Below are 26,007 nucleotides of genomic sequence, written 5' to 3'. Positions count from 1 at the left end.
TTTTGTTGCTTAGAAAATTGCATTTTCACCCCGGGGGGGGGGGGGGTACTCCATATAACGGCCTATACGGGGAGACTCCGTTCGAAAGGGGTACCTTTTTCAGGCTTCAGGTATATAAAAGGGTAGCGATTTCACAAGTTTAGGTCTACGAAAGGGTATGGAAATCCGTCATTTAGGTTTTTTAAAAGGTCTGTAATTAAAATATTTCGAACAGACGCACTTTATGGCTGTATTATTTTAATTTATTAAGCACTTCATAAAAATGACAAGAAAACGTCCTGTTCTAAGGCTATGTCACGTCTTTTAGGTATATGAAAGGGGTACCTTTTTCAGTAAAAGGTATACGAAAGGGGTACAATTTCTGTCAAAATGGTATATAAAAGGGTAAGGGGTAAGAGCTTGGGGCGGAGCCTCCCCGTATAAAACTTTTTTGAGTGCCCCCCCCCCCCCGGCATAATGTTAGCTAAGTGTGGTTGCCCTTCTCTCTGCTAAACTATGGAAGATAAAGACCACTCCAATCCAAGCAATCAGAGAAGCCAGACTGCTCATGGATGGGATGCAAGTCATGACAAGTTACCTCCCCCCCCCCCCCCCCCCCACAGTTTTTAGAGGTTGCCCTTGCGATTCTTCTACGGAACGAACGGCTGTGTTAGAGCAAAGTGTCTAACCCAACAGTACAGCGTAACAATCATGGTCGGGCTTAAATCTGGAACTCTAGAACTCTAGGCGACCATGCCACCATAAATGTAAAAATTCTCCTTAAATAATTTTTGACATTTTGATCAATCACCTTACAACTGTGTGAACAAAAACCCATGATTGTAGTACATATCATATTACAGCTCATTATTTTTCATGTCCATTCTTTTAGGTGCTGCTGAAATGTTGGCCATGGAGATGAAGGCATCTGGAATGTATGTCTCCAGAGGTCTTAGTTTCAGGCAAGCTGAGGTATTTGAAGTGCAGCGTAATGTTCTGAAAATGTGTCAGTGTATCTACCTTAGTCTTGTGAAGCCATGAACAATGGTTTGGCTTTTACTTCAGGTAGAAGAGCACAGAACATGTCATCAGAATGGAATTTACGATATCACATAATTTACACAGGTTACCACTTAATTATGTACTAGCGCATAATTATGTAGCATTCAATGTGTTGTTGGGGTGAAAGTCTGGTAGTGTGGAAGTCTGGAAGTTTGGAAGTGTGGAAGTCTGGAAGTCTGGTAGTGTGGAAGTCTGGAAGTCTGGTAGTCTGGAAGTCTGGTAGTGTGGAAGTGTGGAAGTCTGGAAGTCTGGAAGTCTGGAAGTGTGGAAGTCTGGAAGTCTGGAAGTCTGGAAGTGTGGAAGTGTGGAAGTCTGGCAGTGTGGAAGTCTGGAAGTTTGGAAGTCTGGAAGTGTGGAAGCTAATGCAGTGGAATCCAGATTTCTCAAACCTATTTATAAGGGAGACAAAAATTTGTTTGAAAAATTGGGCAAACTGAACATTAAGAAATCTGAACTGGGTAAAATTGCATTGTTTGACAACTCCATGGAAACTTTGAGTTATCAGGAGATTAAAATATTGAATTTGAAGATTCAAGGATTCCATTGTTAGTTCACATGGTAGTCAGAAGTGAAATTCTTCACTGTCATCAATTATATGTGATGACAATCAATGAATCTTAGAGAAAAGAAACAACCCATGATAATGGATCAATTACGTGTTTTTGAATAATGAAGTCATCAGTAGAAAACATTTCCCTGTATAAAAAAATGAAATTTCTGCTTTTTATTTCTTTAAAAAAAACAGTATTCTACAAAATGTCTGGGGAGACCTTATGTAAAATATGAACTTTTTGTTTGTTGTATTGTTTTCTGCAGTTTGTTAATGTAGAGGCTCCACTAACAGCAGACCAGATTAAAGTTTATGACACAGCAGTTCATGTCTGGTAAGCAACGATTAGGTTCTAATTTCTCCCTACTATCTGATAGCAAATCAAAGCAGGTAGGTTGTAAGAATTAGTGACCTTATTATATTTAAGGAAAAGTTCTGGATCTACATGTGTACAACAAAAGTGAATATGAAATATGCTAGCCTTCCCTGTTTTTCAAGTTGCCTTTTTGTTCTCTTTCGGTGTTTAAGGAGTGAATTGAAGAAGTCACTAGAATATGCCATTGGTCGAACTACTACTTCAACACCAAGAATATGGTCAGTGTTCTGGTCAAGTCATCAACGGTTCTTCAAACAACTCTGGTGAGTAAAACGACTGGTTTCTATATGTTCTTTTACTTAGATAAATAATGCTGCAATTTGCTTGTGGACATTGAAGTGTTAAATGTTGGGTAACATCTCCTGAAAGATATGGCAAACAACAAAAAACTATATAATGGTGATGGTTGTATTATATTTTCTTGGGTTGCAAACCACAAGCGAGGAGCCAGTGGTTGTTTATGTCTTATTGCAAAGTGGTTTTCAAAGAAATGGGTTTCTACATGTAGCTTCTACAGTCTATAATTTATTTTCTTCTACAGCTCCTACAGACTATATTGTAGACATGACATGTCCGATCTCGTCCTGTGACCCTAACAGGGTTTTCAAAACAAGCCGGCACCTGCTGGAGTTCCACTGGCTACTTGATTATATGTTGCCGGTTACTTTGGCCATGGCAGTCAGCTTGTCACAAACAAAAGTATAATAAATTTCTCACTAAATGAGTTGAAAATGCCTTGATCGAAAATCTGAATTCAGACCATGTTACAAACAAGCTTGGCTTGTCACAGCCACCTACTCTTCCAGTTGCTGACGGCTACTTCAAAACATTTTGAAATCTCTTCTCTAATTGTGAAGTGCATTATTAAGCTTTGTGAAATGCGCAAAACAAGTACCATTACATTCATTCATTCATAAACCTGAGAGATATGATCTTGCTACATCAGTCTAAACTATGTGATTTTCTTAAACAGCATGAGTATGAAAGTTCCTACCATAGTACAGGAAGCCCAACAAGCACTACAGGACGGCTACTGTGTAGTCATTGGTCTACAGTCTACTGGAGAGGTTTGTCTGCCTTGTCTATCTTTCTAAGCCTGAAGAACAAACCCATTCAAAGAAAAAGCTTGCAATTTAGGAAAAATTGCGAAATCACGTTTTCTTACGTTACTTGTAACGAGAAAATAGGCCTTATCACGGTTTTCGACGCCATCTTGACCAGTAGGCAAAGTGGGTAGAAATTACAGTGTTTGTATGGGAATCTGACGGCAAAAATCTTCTACAAAAATTGAATTCTGGACAACTTATGAATTGTAAAGTTAAGATGTTTCCCATACAAACACTGTAATTTCTACCCGCTTTGCCTACTCGTCAAGATGGCGTCGAAAACCGTGATAAGATCTATTGGAAGCGTCAAAAATAAGTTCTGGTATTTCCGATGCATAAGTTGATAGCCTTCTGTATTCTTTCTATCTACATCCATAATTCAACTGTCAAGCTTATAACACAACTGGGAACCATCTTACTTTTACTCAGTTACTGTTATTTCATTGGCGGCATTTTTCGTTCCTTTTTTTTTTCAGGCAAGTTTGGAAAGTGAAATAACACGGTGTGGTGGCGTGTTGAATGGTTTTATTTCCAGCACTGAAGAAATCCTAACCAGGTTCATCACACAGTATTTTCCAATTCAGATAATAAAATCGGTAAGTTTTTCTTCATAATTAATTATACTGATGCATGAAGCAATGGAGACACCATTTAAGGTGGCTGAATACAGTTTTTACGTGGCTCAAAGGCGCGCGCTACGATTTTCTGCTTGACGTCATTATTGCTCGCGCGGGCTAAAATGGCGCTAGCAACTCTAAACAGAAACGAAAAAGAGTTCCATCTGTTTTACCGCGCTTTACCAAATTTGTATACACAAGAAAACTTCAAAATACTTTTAGATAGGTCTTGAAACCTGAAACGGAAAACAAAACGACAAAAAGTGTGGATAAACAACCGGCAGAGAAGTTCTAATTCTGTCTTTCATTATCGCTAGCGATGCATGGCGTCATATTAGCGCGCGCTCGCACGCGCAATCTGATTCGCTTCGGAGGTCGTAAAAGCCACATTTTGATCCAGATTTTCTCGAAAACCTACCATACAACCTATTATGAGACTTTCACAATAAAATGTATGGGGTGAACCACGTCCACAGCCAAAATTTTGAAAAAATCTGTAAGACAGATTTTGAGCTATTTTAAAAATCGGCAAAATATCACATTTTCCTATTTTGCGAAAAATCTGTCTTACAGATTTTTATATTATTTTGCATGAATGATAATTCAAAGCCAACTTCTTATTTCTGAAATTTTGAGGTAGGGTCGTACGGGTAGATTTTGAGAAAAACGCCGTTTAAACTACTAGTGCCAGTCCCCTCTCAAGCACTCGGCCGTCCATTTAAGCTGTTTATAAGCATTTTTATTTAACAAATATCGCATTAGATGGTTTTAGGATGTAACAAACAGTTATAAGTTAAAGAAAAAACCTTTCTGGAGATTGTACAAGAAAAGGTGAAGGCTAGACTGATTTGCCACCTTAAACAATAGACTGTTCACAACCTCTCTATTTTTAAACGCAAAAGAATGCAAGGGAGACAGTGGGCAAAGCGAGCGGGTGTCTCGAGCCTCCCGTCATGTGCTGTTGTCCAGTTCCTCACGATTCTTTTCTCGGTTCAATGATGGTGGAAAAAATACGAAAAAATAGAGGACTGTGAACAGTCTCTTTAAACGAACTTCCAGTATAAAAGGGCCCTGGGCTGGCCATTCTCACGCCCAGTTGTCAATCTACTATCAAAGTATAAACCACTAACAAACAACCTGCGTTTTTTCTATGAGAGTTTATACTGATAAAATGTTTTTCATTTTTGCTGAAATTGTTATCTTATAACATTATTTAGTTATTTTTGTCAATGGTATCTTTTGGTTCCATGCAATTTGAAGCGTGTTCAGTTTGCAGGACTCTGCAAACTGAGTGCAAAAGTACGGATTTGCATTTTGCGCCTGATAGGTGAAAAATGTGGGAGGTGCCATCCCTTTAATAGTGGAAATTCCTGCTAAACCCACCGTTGAACTTGCGGTTAGCAAAGACAATAATTTTTTTTCGTTATTCATTTAAATGATGCCAAGTGTCTGCCTGTCCAGGAATAAAACCCTGAAGCAACTTCTCTTAAAGTCGCTTTGCAGACTGCCGGTGGCACCCGCACATCTAAGATTTCTTTGTTTTCAGCATTGCTTATTTAAGGGGCTATATCACGGTATTTTAAGTAATTCTAATTATTTTAGTTAATGAAGAGCTCTTAACTTCAAAGTCTTATTGGCAAAATCACGGCCACATAACAAACAAGGATGATTTTCGAGCATTGTAAATGACACTTTCATACAAATTGAGATAAACTTGAAAAAAGTCGGGTCGAAGTTTTTCAAGTTAACCTGAACGCAATCCGTTTTAATCTTCTCGAATTTTGCCCATCCATGCCCCTTTTTGGCCATGCCCCTTTCTGTCTCCATTTTGAGTTCTTCTACAGTTTTAAGCCGTCATTGTGATATTTCAGTTAATTCTATGACCAGTTAGTAGTGCCAAAATTGCCTAAACTTGCGTGACATAGCGCCTTTAAGGTGTCACGTTTGTTTTTAATGTTGTATAGAATGGTGATGTAGTGGAAGATCAGTGGTGTGTCCAAGCGAAGAATCTTCTGATTACTTTTGTCAAGAAAATAAATCTTCCAGTTAGGTTTGTATTAACACTTACAGTCTATTTTATTTTAATTTTAAGCAAATGCTTTCAGTCGATGTCATTTATCGTACAGCTGTATATCATGTTTCCAAGTTTTGTATTTTCTGTAATAGTTACTTTAATAACATTTCTTCTTAAACCGAGTAACTTAAGAGACATTCTTCACGAACTGATTTCAGGATCACAAATTTGTAGGAATTTAAAGTAGCATTTTCTAGTAACCTTGCGAATCGATGAATCTATGTGTGAAATCCCAAAGTGAATTTAGGTATCATTGCAACAAAACTAATCATTTAGATAGTTTCATTAATCTTTCCTGCTGTCTCAATAACAAACAATCTATAAAGTTACAGGTTGGGAGACGCCAAATTACATTAAAGTGACTGTGTCACGGCTATAAAGTTAATTTTATGGTATTAAGTTTTGTCAAATATTCCCTTAAAAGTTAATGTTTGCAAAGATATTAATTCTATGATTCTAAATGACAAAACCATAGCTTCATTGCAGTCAATTAAAATTACAATCAGAAAAGGTTCACTTTGAAAACTGTCCCGTCGGACCATATTTCAAAAACCCATATTGCAATCCGTTTTAATCTTCGACACTTTGGCCATCCGTACCTTCTTTTGCATTTGGTGTGATATTTCAATACTCCTTCACTGTTTTAAGAGGTTGTTTTACATATTTAAGCGAATTTGATGGAAATTTCGTATGCCGAAGTTTGGCTAAAATCCGTGACACGGTCCCTTTAATTTTGAGTGGTCACTGATTCTTCGCATCTGTTGAGTTCTATTGGCCGCTAAATCCAATCAAAATTCTGGTTATGCGTTGTCCGATGCTTTAGTTTTTGTGTCTGTTCTTATTTTTTACAACAGAGCCCATGAAGCGATCGCGCGATTTATCTTTTTTTCTACTTAGCACTATTGAGAAAGAAAAGCGTACGAAGTTATGTTCTCGTTTCTGAACTGCGTCATTTGACAATAAAAATAAGCGACAGTAAGACACAACGTTTCGTTTTAAAGTGACAAGTAAAATAACGGTTCAACAGTGTTATATATGCGGTTAGAGGTGTGATGTTTCATTAACATATTTGTTTTAAACAAATAGTTTCGCGCGGATAGAATCCGATTGCGTGTTCAGGCTAGGTTTCTTCTTTCTAATAAACAACATTTCGTAAATCAGGCAGTCCAGTTTTCCGCTGCATTTCTTTAGGACGGAAAAATTACTGGTAAGGTCGCCGATGTTATTAAGGCCGTGATCGTTCTTTAAATGCTTCCCGATTGCGGAGAACCTATGTTCATCAGTACGTTGGTGTAAATGCCGGCTGGTATAGCTGACATAATCTGCATCGCACAGATCACATTGATAATTGTACACAACGTATTGTTGATTTATTAAAGGTGGTTTTGGTTCACGCATCATCTAAACTGCGTCAGTTGAGTATATCAATAGAATCAGATCTCACCTTTTCTTTCAAAATCCCAAAAGTGAAAACAATTGCGCAAAATTATTTAAATTTTTCTCATTTCTACTGTTACTGATTACTTGAGAAACTTATTTTAGAAATCCGAGATTCTTTTTTCACAGTTTTTGGAGCCATTAACAGTACAAGAACCCAGCAATTTTAAACCTCAGGCACATCGACTACCTTATTTTTTTTTATTTTCGCGAGTACTTCTTTTCGTGATTTCAAAATAATCGCAAAATTTAACCGCGCGAAAAAAACATTGCGCGAAAATTAATCCCATTTTTACCTCAAAACAGAAATGTTTTTAAACGTTTGGAACTGCAACTACCTGCCCTTGAAAGTATCTTTCCTCTGATTAGTTTTCGGCCAACACCTCTTAAGTGCAGTCACCAGAGTTTCCGTTTGCAGTCAGACCTTTGTGTATTTCCAGTAGTTCCTTAGTCTTTGACGACTGATCCATAAAGCATTGACAAAATCGCGAAATTTATACACTTTTGCTCTATTTTTCAGGCAATCGCGAAAATTAATACTTGCAAAATTCGGCTCTTGAATTTTCGCGAAAATAAGTGCGCGCGAAAATCAGAAAGAATAAGGTATATAATCATTTTCGAGTACCGAACTAAGATTTACGTACAACACATCTGTTAAAAATGAAATGACACTGCATTAATTTTACATGGAATAAATTCCAATAACAGATAAAACATGCAGGATAATTTTTACTTTGTTAGTCATTAACTAACCAAGACTGATAAGTCTCCTCAAGTTCAGTGACATCGGTGCGCGGAAGGCAAAAAGTTCGACTCCTGCTACGAGAACTTTTTTCCGAAAATCAAGCTATCGATCTCCTTGATATGGAATACTAAAATGAAGTTTTTTTTTCAATACGGTGGGGATTTGATAACAAAACCGGCTGTCCTTGAACCACGGGTAACGAAAATGCTTCACAAGCGGTAGGCTGAATTTCAGGTCGATGGCGTTTTATTTCTACCATCTCGATTTCTGGCGGGCTGTTTTCCGGCTGTCTGAAATGAACTATCTCGAGGAAAGCTCGTCGAAGCTTTTTATTGCGACAACAGTAAATAACAGGGTTAAAAATAGATCCCAGTATTATTAAAGTTGTGCACCAGCTCCACAGAACACACATAATGCTCGGTTTGACTGTGTGATTTGAAGATGTTAGTAAAAGAAGTGTCATTGTAGGCAAAAAAGATAATATCAACGCACCCAGAATGAATGCTAGGGTGTTGGCTGCCTTGTTGTTTTTCTTCACTCTGTTGGCTTCTTCTTGAGATGGTTGTTCAGTTTGAAGGCGTCTTTTCTGACGCAGTGACACTATGAAAATGTAGACATAGATGTAGCCGATAGCAAAAATATAAACGGAGCCTAAAAGAGTTTTTATTATAGAGACCACGTTCAAGTATTTTGAGAAAGTTTTTGTTTCACTGTCTATAGCGGCCAAGACAATTTCGTGGATGGTGAAAGAAGCTGTAAAGACCCATGCGAAAAGTATACCAGCTTTTATCCTTTGCTTTGTTACAATGTCCCGGTACCTCAAGGGATGTTTGATAGCTACGTAGCGATCTATTCCGATCAACAAAAGGTGATTAAGCGACGCCAAACTAACCTCTGCAATGGTTACTGCACTTACTTTTTCTAAGGTACAAAACGGCCCGTCACCAAGAATTCGCTTCAATTCTACTGCAATGGCCACGGAATGACCGATTAGCCCAGCCAACAAATCAGAGCCCGCCAAACAGGCTAGAAGAATGTTCGAGTTGGTTCGAAGCGGTCTTCTTGTTGCCACGGCTAAGATTACTAGCACATTAAGCAGGATGTTTAAAATGAGTGCAAGTGAATTGACGACAGTTACAGCAACCAGACTTCTGAACGTATCTTCCGTTAAGTATGACTTTCGCCAAACGGTTCCTAGCATATAAGGGCATTTTTCCATTTCTGGGTCAGAGAGCCCCATGGCCGAGGGCGAAGAAGCAGTCGAGATGTTGCGATCGATGATGAAAGGAAATTGAAAATGGGAATTTCAAACAGATGCAGGGTATAGTTTAGCAATGAGGAAATTGCACTATTCTTTTAAAAAAGGATCTATCGCCAAGCTTATTTGAATAGGTTGATAAACGTTTTGGAATTGAAAGGAAAGGTGAGACATGTTTCTATTGACAGGCCGCTACTGACGCAGTTTAGAAACCAGAAAATAATTTCCTGCGCTTTTGTTTCTAGTAGAAAAAAGAAAAAAGGAAATCTTTTGAGTTCTGTTGTGAAAATTAAGAGCAGATGCAAGAACTAAAGCATCGGACAACCCACTACCAGAATTTGATAAATCAGTGACCACTAAAGCTACTGCAATTTGGCGCCTTAGTTTGGCGTGGCTATACAGTAACTTTATAGACTGTTTTCTTGTTGCTTGCATAAGACTCTTGTTTTAAGACACCAGGAAAGATAAACAAAGCTTTCTAAATGGTTAGATTTATAATGATCTTCCATTTAAAAATATTACAGGGGAAACTGTCGAAAGTGACCCACTTATGGTCGCGCAGGACCCCCTTGAAATCATTATGTACGTACAGTTTCCCCTGTAATATTTTTAAATGAAAATGGCATCAACACTTTTCCACTGTTTAGTAACGGAAATAAAGTCGTCTTTCAGTCCTTTTTCGAAAAAGAAATGATTAAGGTCTAACAGTATTAAATTTAAAAAATATATTCCACTCGCGTTTGTTGGATACGAGAGGATCGCTGGCCGTTTAAAGATGTTTAACATCTTGTTTAATCTATGGCTGGTGAAGCCGTGCGATTTTAACAGACTGATGGTTGAAGTTTGAGGAGGAAATTTTAAAAGTACACAGGGATCGTGGGCAGGCATTGCATTTGCTGCAGCAAATAATATGTTTTCAAAAAACCTCTACACAATAGTTACCAAACAAAGTGTTTGCCTATATTGTCGACTTTTCCCTACCCCCTTCGATATATCAATATTCTAACATGACTTTGCCTCTGTTAATTCGACTCAAGAGACTTGATAAAAAAAAAACCAAGTCAAAATGTAGAAGTTGGGCGTAAAGCCTCGCTGCCATGTTTCAATTTTGATGGGCTATCCTCCACGAATAAAAGGTTTTTTTTGATCTTAGGGCCTGTTTACATGATTCCGGAATGACTTTCATTCCGGAACGAAACTCGTTCCGGAATGAAGTTCGTTCTGCATTTACATGACAGAGTTGACCCGCTCAACCAAAGGCATTTTCACGTGCGCGGTTTTCGCGCGAGATCAAAACAAGATGGCGCATGCTTCACGCAAACTTGTTTTTGTGTCCATTAATTGCCGTAACTGCAATTTAAACGAGTAATTTGACCCTAGAGCTGCTTCTTTGGGCTAAACAGTAATTGCTATTACGTTTTTTCGCTCTGAATTCAAACTGTGGAGTCCGTATGCGGTTTTCGAGTTGCGATTTCATCTCGGAACGAAATTCGTTCTGTGTTTACATGATACCAGAATGAAATGTCATTCCAGAACGAAACTTTTATTCCGGAATGAAAACCGGAATGAACTCATTCCGGAATGACTTGACTTTCGTCTCGGTATCATGTAAACAGATACAAAGAAATGTATGGGGATGGAATGAACTCGTTCCGGAATGAAAGTCATTCCGGAATCATGTAAACAGGCCCTTACTGTTTTCAAAATATTATTTTCTCCCCAGCCCTCTAGATGACCTCATAAACCAACTAGGGGGACCGGGAAACGTAGCGGAAATGACCGGCAGGCGTGGTCGCGTGGTAAAAACCGAAAAGCAGCCTCAACCTCACTACGAGGCTCGGGAATCAGATAGCAGCAATGTGGACAGTTTGAATATTCAAGAGGTGAGAATAAGTTGAAGAAAACTAAATCTTGCAAGTAGTTAGAAGCTATTGCAGAAATAAAATCGCTTTCCACTAACTGAAACGTTGTTATCAATGGCGTGGTGCAACTATCGGCCATTCCCTGCCTTCTTGCTATTCAAACTCTCAAACTCTTTCTTCTTTTAGGGCAACGGCGCTAAACAGTTGCAGTTTGTTCTTCTCAGCCATTTGATACGTCTACCGCTTCCATTGTTAACATCAGAACTTGCTTCCCGCGTCAGTAAAATTGCGGGAAACCTTGCAGCATGTGGTCACATCGACTGAAAATGTTGCGCACAATAATGCCACAATATTAAGACGTGCAAAATAGTTCTTCTTTAAAAGTGAGTTGGTGTGAGAAATGCGCGTCCCAAAAATGATCTGATCGCCAATTTGCAGCCCAAGCATCGATATCTCTAAAAAAAATACAGTTTAATGTTTTGCTGACATGTACTAAAACCCGAAACGAAACGTAACCAATAAATATAAGCTAATCGCAAACAAACCGGAGTGGAACTAACTGCAAGCAAACCGGAGTGAAAGCTAACCGAAAGCACATCGGAGCGAAATACTGTGGTTTCGTTTCGTTTCGGGCTTTAGTAAATGCCTGTTTTGCCATCTACTTTGTACCGTGTTAAGATGGTTTCCGCCGAATATTCGAGCAATACAGGCAAAAATAAAGATACTCCCCAAAGAAATCTCATAACATGGTGACAGTTTGAGTATAGCTAAAAAAAATTACCAAAACTTAAGTATTCAAGCTGACCCCGCGAGAGAAAACTGGATTTGAAATTATCTACATTTCAGTTAAAACTGAACGGACGTTTCACGCCAGTTTAAAACAAAATGGCGCGCGTTTTAAACATTTTTACGGGGTTTGACTTTAATTTTCTCGAGAATGCTTTATAGTTTAAACACGGGGTCGTTAGGACAAATGAATTTCAGTAAGATGTTTCAAATAGTATGTAAAATGTTGCCGTGCAATGAGTAGGTTTTTGGTAATTAATTTTTGCACTTATTGCTCGAACTTTTAGCGGAATCCGTCTAAAAATGCGTGTCTGGGCCGTCGCTTTAATTAATTTTATTTTGTTACTTTAGAGAAACAGCTTTATGAATGGAACAAAGCATGTGGCGATTATATCAGATGCTGCTAGCACTGGTGAGTTCTATTCAAATTATGCGACATTTATGCTCTTATCTCTGCAAAACAGTCAGCAGAATAGAGAAAGTAGCCAAAGAGTTTTGTCCATGTTGAATTTTCCATCACTCTCCTCCCCTTTATTTACCACGTAATGGGCAAACTTAATATTACAAAATACTAATAAACTAATAATTTCTAAATTACTACTAAATACTTATATACCATCACAGGAATCTCATTACATGCCGACCTACGAGCAGCCAATCAGCGTCGCCGTGTTCACGTGACCATTGAGTTGCCGTGGAGTGCTGATAAAGCTGTACAACAGCTGGGAAGATCACATCGGTCAAACCAAACAAGGTATTGAACCCTTTCTGTCTGAAGATACCAACGTTCAAAGTTGAAAAACCTAGCAAAGTTTTTAAGAAACAAAAATTACCACGTGAAAGTATTGCCTCATTTTAAATGGTCACACACCAGGGTTTCTTCCACAGACTTGTACAGCTTAATAAACAGTATCACATGAAAGTACTGCTTAATGGCTGTTATTTGAATGGTCACGCACTAGGGTTTCATCCTTAGACTTAAAGTTTGAACTGCCTTGTACAGCATAATCAACAGTACACTTGAAAGGAATATTCAATAGCCTTTTTTAATGCTCACACACTAGGTTTCATCCACAGACTTTAAAATAGTTAGAACAACCTTGTAAAAGCATAATAAACAGTGCCACATGAAAGTACTCCTAAGTAGGTTGTATTTGAATGGTCATACGTTAATGTTTTATCCACGAGAAAGCTGTTCGCCAATTTATTTTACTTTCTCATTCAGCGGTCCAATCTATAAACTTGTTACCACAAATTTGGGTGGCGAGAGAAGATTTGCAGCGGCTGTTGCTCGCAGGCTCCAGTCACTAGGTAATGTACCAAGAAAACCAGCTGAACAGGTTATGGCGAAATCTGGGGTTCTTTACAATTGTTTTGGATAATTTAACGCATTTCTTGTCACAGCTTGATCTCGTAGCGGTACTATTATCATTTGGGGCTACATATTCTGCATTTATATTATTTTGAAGTAAAATTCCTGGTTGTTGTTGTTGTTGTTGTTGAAAACTCTTCGAATGCTTTAACGAAAAAGCATCTTACTACATTAACGTTGTTTTACACTTTTGCTCTATAGAACTTTCCTTATTTCTCTTTTCTAAGTACACCTCATAGTGGACAAAACATTCAATTGTCATACAATCTTAGGCCCAGGCCAAACTTCAAACTTTACATGACTATTGAGACGAACTAAATTGCAATTTTGGTCGACCCAAACAGGTAGAACTTGACCGTTGGGTCAAACGTCGAACACAATTCGTCGAACTGACCGTCGTACCAAATTCAGAGCAGCGAGAACGAATGTATTTCGAAGCTAAAAATACATTATCATACAAATTTTAAATTTATTCATTAAGTTCGTCTCATGTTTGTCGTACAGTCGATCTTCACACGTTCTATACGACTGAAGCAGATGGAAAGAACGTGTTGGTCGATCTTAATTCAGTCGGACGAACTCAACTGAGTCAAACGTCGGACTTACCATGAACTTAATTCGCTCGGTTTAGTTCGTCTCATGTAAAGTTCTACGTTTGGCCCGGACCTTAGTGCCCATCGAGTTTTAGGTCTTTTTAGTGAATATCGTTTAACTTAATTCATTTGTTTTTGATCTTTTTGGTGTCTTTCTTATGTTAGGTGCACTTACAAAGGGAGACAGACGAGCTGCGACTGGGGCCGACTTAACTCAGTTCAATTTTGACACCCCTTACGGGCGATCTGCTCTTAGGAATATGTACCAATCCATTACTCTGGTATGTTGAAAGGCTTGGTGCAAAAGATGAAAATTCTCCTGTGTTAGTACTCTACTAAAAACACTTGGTTTATTCGCTTAACTTTGTTTTATGCTCTCTCCTCAGCAATCCATTTGTCCCGGAGTCCCTTTGTCCAAGGTTCTCTCAGCAGCACAGATTCCCGAAAAGTACGAATTTACAGAGTTTAACTCGATAGCCAGGGTAAGTCTACCAATTCCCTCTCAACGTATACATTTGTAGAGGGAAGGGGGAGTGGTAAATAGGTTCGTGGATCGATAGATTTGGCATTAAAAAGAGCATGCATTGTAGATTTTTGCGACACATTAAGCGGATTCGCGGATTAACTGAATGTTGCCCGGATTCCAGACTCATCATGTCAGGAAGGTCGGACTTTAAAATTGGCATAAAAAAAACAACATCTACTGTCCGTTGTAGTGAAACTATACCACACAAAGTTTTCAAGTAATGCGGATTTGGATTTGAACGAAAATAGTGGCCCCCCAAAAAATAGCACTGATCGTCGGATTTGCGTGCCGCTATTCACCCACCTCGTTGAAAAAAAAAAGCGCACCGAACTCTGCTATATTTTGGAATTCCCTAAATTCTTTTGTAATACATGTAATTGCGTACAGAAAAAAGTACCACATAAAAAAGTACCTTTGTACCCTTACGTTCTCATTTATTTTTATTTTTCGTTCACAGCAATGTCTTATATCCATGGCTGTAACAGATGCAAGTTTTGTTGTGAAGGACAAAGAAGCCAGTGATGTTGGGCGATTTCTTAACCGCATTTTGGGGCTGAGCGTGGAGAGACAAAATTTGGTAAGCGATAAACCGCTGCTAAACAGAGTAGTTCGTCGGTTTACTCTTCGTCCACTCGGATTTTCAATATAGCTTAAAGAGAAACAAGGTTTTTACAGTGAGAGAAATGAATTCTGTTTATGCAAATCTTCGTATAATGATCAATTCCGAGCCTTGCCGACAAACGCACGAACAATCCGAAAGCTATTCGCCAGCTCACCACTTGTCGTTATGCTGCTAAGCAACATGTGTGCCATGTTCGGATTCCATGCCGATTTTTACCGACCGACGCACGAACACGCCGAAAGATATTTGCCAGTTTGTCGTCACGCTGCTTAGCAGCGTGAGTCAAAAATCACGGGCTAAGACAATTCTTGGGACAGGATTTTGATGGATAGTGAGTTTGAGTTCTGGCCGGGGTCACTGGACAAGACACTTTCTCTTGTAGTGCCTCTCTCCACTCACGTGTATAAACGGGTACCGGGAACTGTTTGGCGTATTCTGACAAAATGCCGGGTGGTGGTAAATGGGGGGCCCCCCCCCCCCATTTACCACCACCCGGCATTTTGTCAGAATACGCCAAACAGTTCCCGGTACCCGTTTATACACGTGAGTGGAGAGAGGCACTACAAGAGAAAGGGGGGGTGGGGGTTGTCTGCGATGGACTAGCATCCCATCCAAGAAAATTAACAATACTCCTGGCTGCTTCATGCTACGGAAGTTTGCATAAGCGCCAGCAGTTTGGGCCACTTTAACGTTGCTCTAGCGCAAACTTAACCCTTTACTGTTGAAAATAATAATTTTGGGAAGGTTTCCCTTTTCTTGTGAAAAATACTTAACTCACTGTTCCTCTTTTGTTTTTAGTTATTCTCATATTTCTGTGAGTGTCTTCATGCAACGATCGAAGCCGCAAAACGCGAAGGAAGGTACGTGTATGTCTTTTAAAACTATATACCTTTTATTTATGTCAATTGCAACTGAAATTCTGTTCAACAGCTACCTGTGGAGTAAGGATGAACGTTTTTGAATGACTGACGATTTATTTGTTAGCCAAGAATGTTCTTGGCACACTCGAATCCCATTGCAGAATTATAACCATTTCTCAAAAAGCCAGAAAAATAATGTTTAATGTCATTAATGTTGCGCGACACTACCCAGGTACAATGAAGGCGTGACAGATGTATCTGGGTCTTCTATCACGATGGTCGGCAGTCCTCAACCGGTTTTTACTGACTTCCAAAGAGGTCTCATGGAAACAAAGTAAGTTTCAACATTGAAAGACAATTTTTTTTGCAGCTGATAGTTGTCAATTACTTGTTATGACGAGGTTATATTTTCTTTTTGTAGACACGTGACTCTTAACGTTGACCGCGGGATAGACTGGGACTTGGCCGTGAAGCTGTTTGAAGAGAATGGGTCTAATAAGCTAGACGGTTTTTATTGTTCCAAAAGAGAACAGAAAGGTCAGCGGTTGTACCTGTTAGCGATAATGAAGAAGTCCTCGACGCGTCTTTTTAACATAACAAGGTAAAAAAAGAGAAGTACATGTGTAGTTAAGAAAAAAGAACTGAGTATATCACGCCTGAATATGCAGTATTCGACTCAGAGTAGTTGCTATGGTGACAAAGTGTGGACTGCTCGGAAAGAGGGGCCTGTTACGAGTTTTATAAAACTGTAAGAAAAGGACAATCTCACTGCTGAGTTGTGGACTCTCGTGTCGAAGTGAGATGATCTGGACGCAAGAAGGAAGAGGAGACCATTCTGGAACTGTGCAAGGATCTTAAACTGAAATATATATATAATACTGTGAGCATAATGCATGTATAGCAGTGAAAAAACAAATCCTAGCAGTTGAATTCACCCGAATTTAAGTTGTACGCCCCCTTCAGAAATTACGTGTTTGATCCAAATTATAATGTCAGCTATTGTGAATACTACCTATTCTTGAGATGCGATCTCGATGGAAAAAGGTAATTATGCTTAAAGAGAGCGCTGGGTTAAGATTATCGGCTTGTTTTCATAGCAGTTGAGTAATTATTGGTGATCTCGCGTTTTTCTGATGTGTTATCTTGCAGACCGAACACGGGTCGGTCGCCATTTGAAGAAGAAAAGGCTGATCTACTGCACAAGTACAACAAGATTTCACTCCAAGATGCGGGTGAGAATCATTTTGGACAAGAAAAAATCCTTCCATTCACTTTGTAACCGCCGTATTGTACATCTGTTAAGAATTTTCGAATTTATCTCAGTCATTTAGCAGCTCTCGTAAGCTTGTAATTGTACTTGTCCTCTAGTGTAGCAGTTGCTATTATTCATAGTTCATAGTTCATAGTAATTTTTCTTGGACAATTCTGTCCAAGGGGGAAAGGTGCAATGAGGTTAACCCTATGTGAAGCACCAAGCCGTGAAACAAGGCCAGACCACAACACTGGGAACTCCGTGCCCTCCGTGCCCTTGTTTTGGGAGCTAGGGGTATTGTTTGTTTGTTCAGTTGTTCTCTCAAAGGGTAGCGAGACATTCATGTGAGACCTTGTGGGAGCTGCTGCTCAACCTTTTAGTTTACAATGAAGATGAAATACGAGGGGCGGGGATAGATTTTTTGGGGGGGAGGGTAGGGGAGAGTTATGTTGAGCTTGCTGTGTTGGTTCTCTCGCTCTGTTCACTCCGTTATTCTTTGGGTATCGCGAATTTCCGTCCTCCGCAAAAACCAACATTTCCAAATTCCAATTCTCTCTAGATACAGGACCCATATGAAGACCAGCGACGGCTTCTGGTTGTGGCTTCTGATTGTGGATTGTTAGCTTTTTTTCTTACAGGGATACTGTCACGGGGATTTAAATGCCTTTCGGTAAAAAGTACTGAAATTGGCGAATAGGTCTTCTCGTACATGAAATGCACCTAGTACATTAAAACGGAGGTAGAAATTTGAAGGAAGATTGGAGCCATAATAACGTTTAGGTGTTTTTCCAGTCTAAAAGTACGAAACTTGAAAATCCCAGCTTGACTTTTTAAAGTTGAGATCTAAAGCTCGTGACGGCATCACAATAATATCACTTGTTTATCACTTCAGTACACTTTCATTTTGATTTTTAACAAAATTGGACCACTATTCATAGATTCCATATGTCTTTAGGCTCTTGAGTTTTTGAAGTGAAACTGGTGACAGTGTCCCTTTAGGAGCCATCTTAGATTATTATATCTGTACTTTTGATGATTTTGCTCCTCTTCAAGCCAAGTGACCTCTGATTTTACTTTAACAGAAGCGGGATGGAAGGCACAGTACGAAAGAACAAGAGATCGCTGTATTCATGGCTCAGGATGCAAGAATGGAGCTTCTTGTAAAAGTAAGTCAAACAGTGCTAAGTCTGATCTCGTTTTGAAGTACTTTCCTTGAAAACGAGGCTGTACCCAATCGTGACATATTAATCAACCTTTTTTACTTTTAATCGTCTTTCTTATTTTCAATACGATGTTTTTATCTTTGTTCAACTGCCTTTCAGCTGGTTGTCGCATCACCCGAATCCATTTGTTATGTGGTGGGATTATTCCATTATTATCTGCCTTGGAACTGGCCATGGCAAAACACGCTGATAAACTGGAACTTACGTGAGTAAACCTGTTTATTTCTTCTTGCTTGCTTTTTAGAACTTTTTTTTTTTTTGCATCTTATCTTCATAAATTCTAAAACATCTAACATATCCTGGTTTGTGGACATTTATAATTTATCTATTGAGTAGAAGGCTGAAGTAGTGCCGTTTTGTTTGAGCTTCAGCTTATTTTACACGCTTGAGATTGGCGAAGAGACAAGGAAATTATAAATCTTAATCTGTTCTCCTATAAACTGCTGTTTATAAGGGAATCTTTGTTTACAATATTTGCCTCGTAGCTGGCTCCAGAAATTTTGCAGTTTTTTGAAAGCTAATTCCTTCATTGTTAAAAACTAGCAATGGTATATTGCAATTCCTGCGTTTTAATTGGTTAACAGGCAATGGTATATGGGCTCATATACCATTGACCACAAATACAGTAGCCGATACGCGTCAACGAAAACAGCTGGGGAGCTCAAATATTGCAATTCTTTGTGCGTTTATAATAAAACAATTATTCCACTCACGCTTGTTGGATATGAGAGATCTCTTTATAGCCAACTCGGCACTACGCGCCTCGTTGGCTATCTACCATCTCATATCCAACGCGCACTCGTGGAATAATTAAACATTACACGTAAAGAACTTAAAATTTTGCCGATGATAAATTTTCACAAGCTCTTTAAACTTTTTGGAGTCATTTTGGATATAGCAGGATGCCTTCTCTACGCAAAGTCGTATACTCGTCCTGCACTCGTGACAACAGAGATTACATCTTTTACAAGAACCAATGTGTATCAATAGATCTTGTCTGATTCTAAGCCTCTCTTACTCCTGACTTGCACTGTTTCTGTTGTGTCTTCCTGTCATCCCACCATTATTTGTAAGGCCGGAACCACCGAGAACAAGAGTTAAAAAGAACTAAATAAAGTTAAAACTCTCGCCCCGTAGGCCTGGTTCACACTAGCGACATCAAACGACATAAAGAAAAGTTCAGTTCTTTTCTTATGTCGTTATGCTTATGTCATTATGTTCCAACTATGTCGTTATGATATGTTCTTCACACTGGTGACATAAAATATCGACGTGAGGTGTTATTAGCATTTGCGTGACCTTGCCGTTATGCCGTTATGTCGCTAGTGTGAACCAGGTCCAATTGACCGTTGCCTTATGGGATAGCATTCCAGTCCCCCTTGCTCACTCTCATGCTCTCTGATAAAGTCTAACACGCAATCATCCAAGGCAGGGTGACCTCGCGACTTTACTGTCCGCTTTACTTACGATCTTTGTGTTTGTGTCACAGGAAAGAGAGTCGCTCTCTTAGAGTAGTCCGCGTTGAGCTGGATAATGGTCAGCGGCTGGTTGGTTTGCGTTACTCAGAGCAACTCATACCGGAAGTGACAATGTTTTTGAAAGAACAAAAACATCTCGACACTGTCTTGGTAAGTGTAATTTTGTGCCCTTATTATGCTCATTTTCTCTATGACGTTGGCAGGATTTCTAGGGAGGTTACTATATTTTAAGGCGGGAGTAAATCTGAACTTGATTGAATTTTTTAGAGGTTTAAAGAAGAGCCAGAAGTAGGAAAATTAGTTTTGGGACGCCACCAGACAGTTGATCCCCACACAAAAGCACTCCCAGTTGTACTATTTTTTAGCTTCAAATTCTAATTTTAAAATCACTTTAAGGTCATTGCCCTGTTTTGCATTGCGCATCCTTACTGCGCAGAATTTTACGCGTAATTAGCGCGCGCGCGCGCGAGCACATCAACAAAATGGCGGCTTTTTTCTATGCGGCTTAGTCCGCGAGAGAAGTAAATTGTCACTTTCTCCTAAACGAGCCTGGTGACCTATCAATTTTTTACTCATATTTTGGGTGTAGCGATCAAATTCTTTCTGTAAAATGAAAACAGATCAATTCATGTGTTTAAAAAATAAATTATGGCTAAAAAGTGTACTTTGCCAGTACTCGCAGAGGAATTATAAAGGAATTATATGGAATATACATAGTCGTCCTGCTCCTAAACGAATCTGGTGACCCCCCTTTTTTATTTCAAAATTTAAGTTCCCTTGAAGTAATAAGCCAGTAGGCGAAGTTTGGTTAAAAATCTATGTTCAGTTTTATTTCGGGGCAATGACCTTAAAATCTTCAGTAATTCTTCTTTTCTCTAAATTTTACAACTCCTTTGAGAAAACCTATTTCCTCCAAAAAATTCCCCCAAAATTTTATTACTTCCCTATAAATTTCGATAAGGTACCAAAGTCTTGTTTCGTGGAAGTGGTCCAAATTCATTTTCCCTCCTAAGAGGTACCAGTACTGTTCTGTTTGCCTTCTTATGTTAAAGCTCCTTTTCTTCTTTAGGAAAAACAAAATGGTGTCTTGGGTATAGCTGGACCTTCAAAGGAAGCGTTGAAAGTCAGCCAAGCGAAAGAAGAAGCCGAAACCCCGATAAACCCAAGAACTTTAACAAAGGCGACAACGCCGCCTGTTACTATTAAGAATTTCTTTAAACCAAAGGCTGTTGAACAAAGTCCTGAGCTTGGTGCAAATGCCTTAAAGACAGTTGAAGAAACGAAGGAAGAAAATGGCTGTACTGAAAAAGAATGCAGTGCAGATATCATTAAGGAAGAGGTCCGAAGCAGTCCGTGTTCGTTAAATAAAACAACGGCTAAGAAACAAGGTTTGCCGGAGAAAAATAGCAAAGAAGTTGAATCTGTTTACTTCAGCAGAAAGGGATCGAAACAGGATGGTGCTTCGCAAGGGGGACCTTCTGCTGCTGGTCCTTCCAGAGGTAATGGCATTGTGCGCCATCTATCTGCGCCCTGTGCAAAAGAGAACTCACAAGGAAAGATGTCGTTGAAGAGGGCCAATTCGGACGAGGTTTCAAGAACAAACAAACGACAGAAACAATCAAGTATTCTTTCTTCGTTTGGGAAAAAAGACAGAGAAACCCGCGGATGACAAAAAGAAGGAAATTTGCTGTCCTGTTTGTGGCGTGAAGTTTGCAAGTGGCGTTAAAAATGCGGAGATAAACAAGCACATTGATAACTGTCTTATTGAGTGACCCCAGCGAAGACGTTTCTAGTCTTAATGAACTTTAAGGCCAAGTAAAAAGGAAAACAATGTTTCTCGTCTGGATTTCTAGAAAATTAGAGAGCGGGCTGGCGCTTTTTGTTATTTTGTTATTTATTATTTTTTGTATTCCTTACCTGTGTTGTTCGAATATCGATGTTTCTTTTCCTCCATAAATCCTGCAAGGTAATCGAGCTGTCCAGTACGGACGTAGCGTACCAATGCTTTAAAATTTTGGCTTGACTTCGTATTAAAAACGCAGGCAAAAGCTATCCCTTACATAATTTTCAACTACAGTAAGTAACAAAGTGAAAGTAACGACTGTTGGTATTTGTTTGTTCCAACTTTTCCAATAACAAATAATGAGAGTGGCCACCCCAAAAAATGAAACGGGCGGGACGAGAAACATTTTTTTTACTTGACCTAACAGGAAAAATCAAAAGAGAAAGTTAAAAAGAAATGTTACAGTTACGCGAGATACAATACAAGAGCGAAATTGGTGCCCATTTATTAATTATTACTGTAATTTTAAATACATTCGAATTTTAATATTTTCCCCTATTTATTTCATCAGGCCCTATTTTTACAAATATATCAAAAATCGTCCAAAAATATAGATTTTTTTGAAAGCTCAAAGGAATTGTATTTTAAATTTATTTAAATAAAAGGTTATTGTTTATTCAACGACCAAATTACAGACGACAATTTTGAATCAGTAATGCAGATTGTAAGCCGTGACAAGTTTACAATAAATGATCATCAAAATGTGAAAATAAAAATTCTATGAATAGTAATTACAAATAAAGAATTTTTTAAAAAAAGAAGCATTGTAATTCGTTCACTGAGTTAAGCCCTGGCCAAACGGTAACGCAAGAGGATGCAAGTACTTGCGTACAAACTTGTGTTAAGTGGCCAAACGGTCTCGCAAGTTTACTCGCAAGTGCACGCAAGTTGTCAAAAAAGCCATTTTAATGCAACTGCGCGCGCTGCAATTCAGTATTTGAAGTATTAAAGCAGCACAACTTGCGTTGACTTGCGTTGGGTGGCCAAACGGTAAAAAAACTTGCGTGCAAATTTGATCTCGACCAAAGTGAACGCAAGTCATCCAAGTCAACGTTTGGCCAGGCCTTAAGGAAGGATGCGACTGAGTTGAGATATAGGCTCTTGTGAAACTGAAGTTAATGGGACTAGAAATGAGATGCAAGTTTATACATTCTAATAATAAAAGCTGAATTTTTCCATTTTTAGAACCCTTTTGTTTTCTATTTTTAAAATCAGGGCTGCAAGTTTCCTTCTTAATATCCAAATTTTTCACTTCGCTTTCAAAATTAAGGTTGCATATCTGCATTTATTTTAGAGGAGAAAAACAGAAACATGGCGTGACTTGACCTTATTAGCATACTGCCAGCTAATTTATGCATGACCCGTCAGCAACGCTTGATCGCGGACGTATTAAAACAAGGAAAATTCTATTCAATTCAAATCAAAAATGGCGTTTACTTTGACTAAGCTTATGACCTCGTTCAAGACGGCTTTTCAAAGCCATTCTGGAGCAATCAGAAACACCACCATAGCCCTTGTCGTATTTGGAATCAACGCCGTCGTTCAAAGCGAAGATTTCTTCCAATGTCCGCCAGATGGCTTTGCATTTTACGCAAGCTGTTTCTTTATAATTCCAGCCTTGTTTATGTTTCTTGTGACAATATTTCTTCACAGCGGATTTTGGAACCTTGTTCGTGGATGCTGCTATTACGAAGAACACGAAAGACGAAGCGCTAAACGGTACTGCTGTTTCTTGTTTCCTCGCTGGCCGTGCAGCAAGAGTCTCGTGGAAATCATCTTTCAGAGTTCATTGTCGGGCTTTATGTGGATTTTCTGGGCCCTTTTGCAACGTGATTATTTTATCTGCGCTGTTCTCGGAGGAACAAAGGAAGCAAAGTTAATCAACGCTACAGTCGCGGAAAAATTGAAAATCGAAGCCGACTACGCGAATGCGGGAAAAAATTCGCAAGCAGCTGCCCTGTTGTTGCTCGGTGGTGCACTGATTATCGCCTTTGTTGTGGTCTCGGTTCAACGATGCTGTTTCCAGCGAGAAATCGGCTCGTTGCCAAGTCCTTATACCTATCAAAAGCTCGAGTCAGAAGCGGCAGTTGAGGCTTTCAAAGAAAACATGGAGAAGCTCGCCCAGGGGCAAGGGAAAAGACGAGCAGATTTGTACTTCGCAACGATGCAGCAAAAGAATCCCTCAGACATACTCAAAAACGCTTATCAAGATCTCGTCACGGTGAATAAATTCGACGAAGCGTTTCCGTCCTTGGAAGATTACCAGCATCTTCAAGCACAAGCAGCAGTTACTGCGTTCAAGGAAAGAGTCCAACAAGAAGGCAAGCAAAAAGTTGAGCTCACTTTCATTGACACCACATGGCGAGAATACGAAGACAGCGATGCATTCTCCCTGGTCAACAACGCGTACGAAGCGATGGCAGAGCGGTACCCGCGATCAACAGGCGACAGAACACAGCCATATGTAAAAGAAAAGAACGACGACTCAAACGGGGCTAGGGAAGGTGGTCTTTCTCGTGGAAGAGTGAGCGATATCGAAATGCTTCCAAGAGCATAAGACGTTTTTGAAAAACGTCTAATTTTCGATCCGAAGCTGAACCAAAAATGAATCCTTATTTTATTTTAGTTTAGCTTTTTTTAATAATTTGTGCCATAAATTAGTTCTTGACATGGTCTAAGCTCTACAGGTTTTTAAAATTGTTTTTTACATGTTTGTATTTTGAAACAAAGAAAATGAAACGCGATAAAAAATGAAAATGTGACTATAACAAATGTCAGAGCATTGGAGTATTTTGGGCTCAGCTGTACTGTCATGTATTTTCTGAGATATTTCTGATGTTACAATTTGCTTTATTTTTTTTTTAAAGAAAACAGAAAGAGCTTTAGCTCGTTAAACTCTAGCTATTTCAGCTTCAGTTGAGGTAAAAGTTTTTGTCAATTCCAGCCATTCTAATGATTCTAGAAATCGTGTTTACAAAAAAAGTATGTACAAGTTACCGATGTTTTGCCCCTTGCTGGTGTAAAAGATGGCTAAAAGCGACCTTTCCTTATCACGGTTTTCGACGCCATCTTGACGTAGTTTGCAAGATTTTTAGCGTCAAGCGTTGTTGTCGTTGTACCTTATTGTTACTTATTTTCGCGGGAACTTAATTTCGCGAAAATGGAACGGGCTTATTTCGCGGGACTTTATTTTCGCGATTTGGCCAAAAAAATACCTTTAAAGGAACTAAATTTCGCGAAAATTGTCAAAATATTGGTCTGCATTAACAAACAGTTAGTCTCAAAATTAGCACAACTGATTATAATTTTCCACAGCAATAGTTTTCAATGACACTGAACAGAACCATATAACGAGACGAAACCGTCTTAAAACAGTTTGGTATGTTCCTTTGTAACAAAGTAGAGCTAGTTTGACGACTGTACCAAGATAATTATGTAGTAAACTGACGGCAACGTTGATTAATCATAACGAATTATATAGAAGGGTATTAAAGTTCGCGTCGTTATTTTTCGCGAGAACCTTTTTTCGCTGGTCTTTAATTTCGCGATTTTTTGTCTAGAAATCGCGAAAATCGCGAAAATTAAGTCCCGCGAAAATAAGTAACAATTAAGGTATGTAGAATATTAAACTGAAGTGTCATTACCAGATTGCTCGACTGGAGTGGATTTTGAGAAAAGAAAAGGAACACCGTTGTTAGTGCGAAAAAGAAAGAATGATGCAATGCACACAGCTATATGTCAGCTTTATTTTTAGTGACACTAAACTGTATCAATGAGCGTCTTCCTTACCCGGCAAACGCTGATAATGTACAGGTTTTATCCACCTAGCAATTAAAGAACTTCAGTAAATTTCTTACACTCGAGTCAATGTTTTAATATACAAGGCCCCTCTGCTCTACTCTGCTCTATTCTGATTTACTCTACTCTGCTCTGCTCAGGCTGATGTAGATTCCAAACCACGCGTGTAAAGGTGAAATCTATTTTTTTGGTCTTCTTTTTTATGTGCCCCAATTAGTTTTTACAATTCATAATACCAAAAGGATAATGTTTTAAAACCTGTAGCTTGCTCTACAAGATCAAACTGTTGATAGTGAAGTCATAACCTTCACCATCTTAGATTTTATTGCTTTCTCGTGATGTCAGAAAATAGCACAAATCGATGCAAAATAAAGGAGTATAACAATGCACCAATTATGCGAAAATGTAATTTCTGACATTTGAATGAATGAATTAGTTAGAAATTACTATCAGTGACGGCACGATTGAGAGGTTCGCGGGTTGTTATGGGACGTGTAGGTATATATGAGTTTTTGGCGGGATATATAGGTCATTCTAGGTCGTCAGTCCTCGTCTTCGCTTGCTTTTCTTTTTGTCTCGTGTTACGTC

At 38.9% G+C, this 26,007-nt stretch overlaps 2 protein-coding genes across 2 annotated transcripts in view; both read left to right on the top strand.

Annotated features, from left to right (window-relative positions):
* The window catches only part of LOC144662993 (uncharacterized), a 33,515-nt gene extending 11,593 nt beyond the window's left edge, over positions 1-21,922 (top strand). The window contains 22 exon segments of the mRNA XM_078523919.1: positions 872-951; positions 1,858-1,925; positions 2,120-2,230; positions 2,941-3,034; positions 3,550-3,669; positions 5,655-5,740; positions 10,928-11,087; positions 12,204-12,264; positions 12,477-12,606; positions 13,078-13,163; positions 13,983-14,098; positions 14,204-14,299; positions 14,801-14,920; positions 15,764-15,825; positions 16,058-16,159; positions 16,247-16,426; positions 16,975-17,057; positions 18,160-18,243; positions 18,400-18,505; positions 19,790-19,928; positions 20,848-21,417; positions 21,419-21,922. Coding sequence (XP_078380045.1) covers positions 872-951; positions 1,858-1,925; positions 2,120-2,230; positions 2,941-3,034; positions 3,550-3,669; positions 5,655-5,740; positions 10,928-11,087; positions 12,204-12,264; positions 12,477-12,606; positions 13,078-13,163; positions 13,983-14,098; positions 14,204-14,299; positions 14,801-14,920; positions 15,764-15,825; positions 16,058-16,159; positions 16,247-16,426; positions 16,975-17,057; positions 18,160-18,243; positions 18,400-18,505; positions 19,790-19,928; positions 20,848-21,417; positions 21,419-21,550 — 2,786 coding nt within the window. The 3' untranslated portion in view covers positions 21,551-21,922.
* A 950-nt stretch (positions 21,923-22,872) lies between these two features.
* Positions 22,873-25,479, top strand: LOC144663047 (calcium homeostasis modulator protein-like). Its single transcript, XM_078523984.1, has one exon. It carries the CDS (start codon positions 23,048-23,050, stop codon positions 24,176-24,178), a length of 1,131 nt encoding a protein of 376 aa, XP_078380110.1. The 5' UTR covers positions 22,873-23,047; the 3' UTR covers positions 24,179-25,479.
* The last annotated feature ends 528 nt before the right edge of the window (positions 25,480-26,007 follow it).

This window comes from Oculina patagonica, chromosome 8 (genome assembly GCF_052425735.1).
Source record: "Oculina patagonica isolate OP01 chromosome 8, crgOcupat, whole genome shotgun sequence".
NCBI lineage: Eukaryota > Metazoa > Cnidaria > Anthozoa > Scleractinia > Oculinidae > Oculina > Oculina patagonica.
Note: the sequence above shows the minus strand (reverse complement) of the source record. Positions and strands in the feature narration are given on the sequence as shown.

Bases quoted from the DNA above. Each gene is read 5' to 3' on its own strand.
- LOC144663047 (XM_078523984.1), top strand. From the start codon at position 23,048: ATGGCGTTTACTTTGACTAAGCTTATGACCTCGTTCAAGACGGCTTTT.